The sequence below is a fragment of the Haplochromis burtoni genome, unplaced genomic scaffold (genome assembly GCF_018398535.1).
Source record: "Haplochromis burtoni strain Fernald_Lab_line unplaced genomic scaffold, NCSU_Asbu1 Contig_278, whole genome shotgun sequence".
NCBI lineage: Eukaryota > Metazoa > Chordata > Actinopteri > Cichliformes > Cichlidae > Haplochromis > Haplochromis burtoni.
Genome location: NW_024582639.1, coordinates 397,180 through 402,222, shown reverse-complemented (window position 1 = coordinate 402,222; position 5,043 = coordinate 397,180). Strand labels below are relative to the sequence as shown.

The following is a 5,043-nucleotide window of genomic DNA, read 5'->3' as shown; positions in this document are numbered from 1 at the left end:
CTTTTGCACATGCACTCCCCTCAAATGCAAAGTCAATTCAGTTGTTCAGGAAGGCCGACCTCCTGTGTTGAGAGCAAGACCTGCATTAATCAATATTGATTCCTTGAGTGTGAACTTATACCTTGTGTGTGTATGAATGTGTGTGTGTGTCACAGTCTGACTCTGCTGCAGTGAGGTGTGACCCAGTGATGGGTGTATCCCGACCGGTGCAGTAAAAACGCTGCTGCCGGGTTGTTGCCTGCAATATTATTTTGAAAGAAATGAGAAGAGACGGATCTTGGATGCCAACTCTGTTTCTCTGGACCGTCACGTGGCTCTTGTACACTTTAGCGGCATCTCATTGTGAGATCCACTGCCCGACAAAAGATGAATTATTTAATCTAAATGACTGAGAGAACATTTCACCATCATCTCCCCACTTTTTTCAGTGACTTCATTGAATTGGAGGCCCCGCTCTCATTGCTGCACGAGCCTATTCTCGCGAGGATTGCACCTCTTTACTATACGTACACGCACGCACACACACACCACCATCATCACTCCTCCTCCTCTTCTTGTAGCCAGCCCCTCCCTTTCCGTCTCTGCTCGCCTCTCTCCTCTCTTCAGTCTTGCCTGCCTGTCAGAAAGGTGCTTTAGTATTGGAGGCTAGGCTACCCTCCTCTCGGACCCTGTACGAGAGCCTGCCGCCGCAGCTGCCGCCGTCGTACCCCAAGGCTCGGGCTCCCCTCTCACGGCTCTAACCATGGCAACCACCGCTACTTCCACCCGGTTTACTGATGAGTACCAGCTATACGAGGAGCTCGGGAAGTAAGCAGCCTCAACGTTATAGTGTGCATCGTGTTTGTCTTGTCGTTTTGTCCCCCCACCCCCGCAACCTCGCCTCATATTAATTCTGGTTAGCCAGCTAGCAGTGATAGTTAGCCAAAATTGCTTGTAGACTTAATTCTGCTGCCTGCTTTTAGTGGTCTGTCAGTGCATGCTAGCAGGCGTGTGCTATTGTCGTAGTGCAGTCAGGCTAAATAACCGCTGCTATAGGCTAACAGCTGCTCGGGCAGTAACGGGAAGAGCGCACTAACGTTCAGTTACTAGCCAGGGAGCTACCACGCTGATATTGATAAACTGGCCGAGTTAGCCGACTAGCGTTGCGTCTTTTAATCGCTGGTAGGGATGAGCAGAAGGCGCAGATGTTGGTGTATGAGCAGCTGCTGGCCTTTCCGCGTCTGGTAGCCGGTGTTCTCTGGTCTGCTTGACCCGTCAGCCGGGCCCCGAGAGACGCCGGAGACGTAGCCCTGTGACATTTCACCAGCCCACGGGGCTGGCAGCTCTGTGCAGGCTCGACCTAAGGCTGTGGTCGCTAGCTAACTAGGCCGACCCCCCCTCCCTTTTTTTTCTTTTTTTCTTCTTCTCCAAGCAGCTGCAGATGATTTGTGTTACTGTGTTGAGTAACGCTACGTACCCCTGGATCAGTTAATAAGGAAGTTATTCGGTCCAAGCTCTGCCGCTTTTATGTTTGCACTGTAATACCTATAAGCTCCGCGCACCAGCTGTCCCCTGCATCATGTTATCAATAAATGAATCGCTGTTAAGGCTCCGTAAGAGAGCCGATCTGTGATTTCTGGGTGGTTACAAGGGCAATTTGGCTTTTACTGTGTAAGAGGCATGACGTGTTTTCTCGGTATTTTGATGACGGCAGAAAAATCAGACTGCTACCTCCTCTGCTCCCTCCAGCAGCAGCGACAGCATCTGCTGTTCTTGGCCGGCTAAGGCTTTTATCCCTCAAATCAACAGCAGGGCGACGCTGGCCGTATAAAGATACACTGTCCTTAATTTCAACTGCCACTTCCACTCTGTCCTTTGTAATTGACAGTAATCGATGGCACTGATTACATAGCCAGTCCACTGGCACACACGCACACATCTACAGATCTTCCCTCCACTGCCCCTGATCTTCCTGCAGACCGACCACTTACCCTGGCTTCTCTTTCTGCACCTGTTTGATAATGAATTTTGCTCCGTCATAGCTTATTAATGTCAAGTCACGGACTTGTACTTGTGTCACCTGTCGCTTCTCATTTACTGGTGAATCATCGAGACCGGGAGCAGTGTGCAGCAGAAAGGAGCAGCCCTCCATATATCATCCACCGCATTAGAAAAAAAACAAAGCAAAAAAAAGGAGCCCTTCTTCTCTTTTAGGGAAACTCTCAAGGGCCCGAAACTGCAGGTTGTCCAGATGCTATGAAAACCATGTGTAATTACATCTTGTGTAACTGCTCAGACTCATAGAATCACCAGAGCCACTGTGCGAGCATTCATCTAGGTCAATATGAAACTCCTCAGAGTGGCAGGCGTCTTGTAGTGTGCACTTCCTTTTATGTTTGCGTGCATTTGTGAGTGTGAATGTATTAAATGTTGACGATTGTTGTGTGAAACGCAGCCCAGTCTCTGTACTGCCTGTTGCAAATTGAATTTCCTCTTGGGGGGGAGTAGGTTGCATTGTGTTGTGTGCATATCAGAGATTAGAGAAAGTACTCGGTCGTTCATATTCATAGCTGCTTGAGAAGCTTGTTATGACTGCTGGTTTGCTTGATTGTCTCACCTTTTCAGGTTGACTGCCCCTGTTATAGTGATGTAGTATATGATGGCTGTAAAATAAAAAAAACTGAGTCTGAGACAGAGAGACGGGCAGAGAAGGGGGGAAAGGGTGAGATTGTTAGTATTCACAACAAACCACTGCCACATGTAGATGCAGCTTCAAATGTCACACTTTGTGTGTGCGTGTGTGCCAGAGAGGCAGTGTCTGAAATGGAACTGATTTTTGGTTGTTTATGTTCTTTCTTCTTAGGGGAGCTTTTTCAGTGGTGCGTAGGTGTGTAAAGAAATCATCAGGACAGGAATATGCTGCAAAAATCATCAACACTAAGAAGCTGTCTGCAAGAGGTATGCTAACACCACACTCACTGACACAGACACCGATGTGCGTTTACTTTGTTTGTGATAAATATTGAGCAGTATAGCTTATTTTCTTTGTACGCACTGATGCCACGGAAAACCATATTCAGAAGCAGTTTGTAGTTGAAATAACAGGTTTAAATTCATGCTTGTGGCTAATCCAGTGCACTAATGCTTAACAAATCAAGGTACTTCACCTTATCGTTGTATAAATCCCATAAATTCAGTGTTGTTGAAAAGCAGTTCTGTCACTGATTTGTTTTTTCATCACCTCCTGCTGTGGCTTACCACAGATATTGAAGTTATAAAATATCCCAATATTGTGTAGAAAAATCCTGCTTATTGGAAATTGTGCAGAAACAGAAGTCCCATGATTCCAGTTGCAGAGGAAATCTTTTATTGGGTCGTTGTGTCCGTGGGGAGTTCTTATCAGAATCTTCTAACGCTCTTTAGAAACTCGGTATTAAATAACTTTCAATCGCTCCTCTGTGGTGCGAGCAGACAGCCGCTGTACAATTAATTGATTGGCGCTGCTGCTGCTGCACAGTCCACACCTGAATTTTATTAGTTGCTTCACTTGTGTGCCTCCCTGCAGACGTTCACACCCACATGCTCATGCATGGTGTGGCGTGTAATGTTGCAATGATGACGGGAGCTTATGTCACTATGGCAAGACCTCCCCTGACTTCAGGTTTTCTCAGTTTTGTATGGGCCAAATTAGTGCTGCAGATTCCTTTCTGGTGTTGACACACACACCTAGCTTCCTTTGTTCTCCTTTCCTGTACTCTTTTGTTATACCTTTGCCTTTCTTTCTTTCTCAGCCAGCCTTTCTCTCATTGCCTTTCTCTCGTCTTGCTGCAATGGGGGATTGGTTTGTATTGAGGCTAATCCATTTACGCTAAATGTATCTCATCAACCACTAAGACCCCACGGATTCCTTAGGCGCCTCCCTGTTGTTGTCTGTGTCTTATGGCATTTGTGTGTCTGTGTGAAAAGGGAGACTGAGAGAGAGTGGGAGTTATACTAATGGAGTATGTCTGTTTTGTGTGAGTGTGTTGTAATGCTGTTATTGTTCTATCCCTGCCATCAAGTGTACACATAGGGCAGCTACCAGTATTAATGTCCCACCAAGGAAAAGTACAGGCTCAGCAGAAAACTGTTGGCTCTTTGCAGAGGCATGGAGTACAATGTAGGTCTGTGCGTATGTGTGTTTTTGCCAGGGGAGAAGAAAGCTGGCCAGGAGAGGAGGAGGAGATTTTCAACAGTGTAGTCTTGCAAGAAACTTGGTGACACTCCACACCAGGGGAGGGAGATAAAATGAGACTGAGGAGGAGATGCAATAGACTGAACAAAAGAATGAATTAAAGAATTTGGTGCTAATAGAAGTATTGCAGTAGGCTGTCTTGACTTGCTGACGCAAGATGCACCTACACACAAACACAACAACGTCCACACCAGGAGGCCAGTGCGTGAGCAGGCATCTTGCCCAGTAGGATTTGGGTGGGGCTTCTTTTTTTTGTCTGTCCTTTTTTTTTTTTTTTTTTTTAAAGCCCAATAGGGCAAGTCTGACCTCTTGCATGGCCTGGTGGGTAAGTCTCCCAAAGCTCTGGTAAACACTGCAGTAATCTGAGGGGGAGGGGGGGGGAGACAAGGAAGGAAGGAAAGAAGGAAGGAAACCAAAAAAACAGGAAGGAAGGAAGTGGGTGATGTTGGCGGGGGGAATAGATAAATGTAGGGAGTTGGCTGTGGTATAGTTTTGTCCACAGGCCCTTTGGGATGGATGCAAGTGGGCAGCAGCATGCGCAGTAGGCAGTGACACCCACCTGCTTCTCACTGTAAAGAAATGGAGGTTTTCATTTTGGCAGCTTTAGCTAAGTGGGGTAGGGGTTTGTTTGGCTGCCAAAGATTTGTGCGTGTAATTAATTAAAATGACAGACTGTGAGGTAAATTGTGAAAAATGTAACAAAGTGATGCAAAGTATTAAATCTGCACTGGCGTAGCATGAGTCTATCTGCGCCGTATGAATGCTCTGTTTTATTTTGTTGATTGGAGTGACTGGAAGGTTGATGGCTGCTGCATTGTCTGCAGCAACAG

At 46.6% G+C, this 5,043-nt stretch overlaps 1 protein-coding gene across 14 annotated transcripts in view; it reads left to right on the top strand.

Moving 5' to 3' along the window:
• Positions 1-547: 547 nt before the first annotated feature.
• Positions 548-5,043, top strand: part of LOC102288843 (calcium/calmodulin-dependent protein kinase type II subunit gamma) — a 42,257-nt gene continuing 37,761 nt past the window's right edge. For 5 of the 14 annotated variants that reach the window (XM_005943884.3, XM_005943880.3, XM_005943882.3 and 2 more), the window contains exons 1-2: positions 548-807; positions 2,843-2,937. In XM_005943884.3, coding sequence (XP_005943946.1) covers positions 743-807; positions 2,843-2,937 — 160 coding nt within the window. In that variant the 5' untranslated portion in view covers positions 548-742. The remainder of the gene's footprint in view (positions 808-2,842; positions 2,938-5,043) is intronic. The other 9 variants (XM_042227742.1, XM_005943885.3, XM_005943886.3 and 6 more) reach the window with 4 other exon arrangements.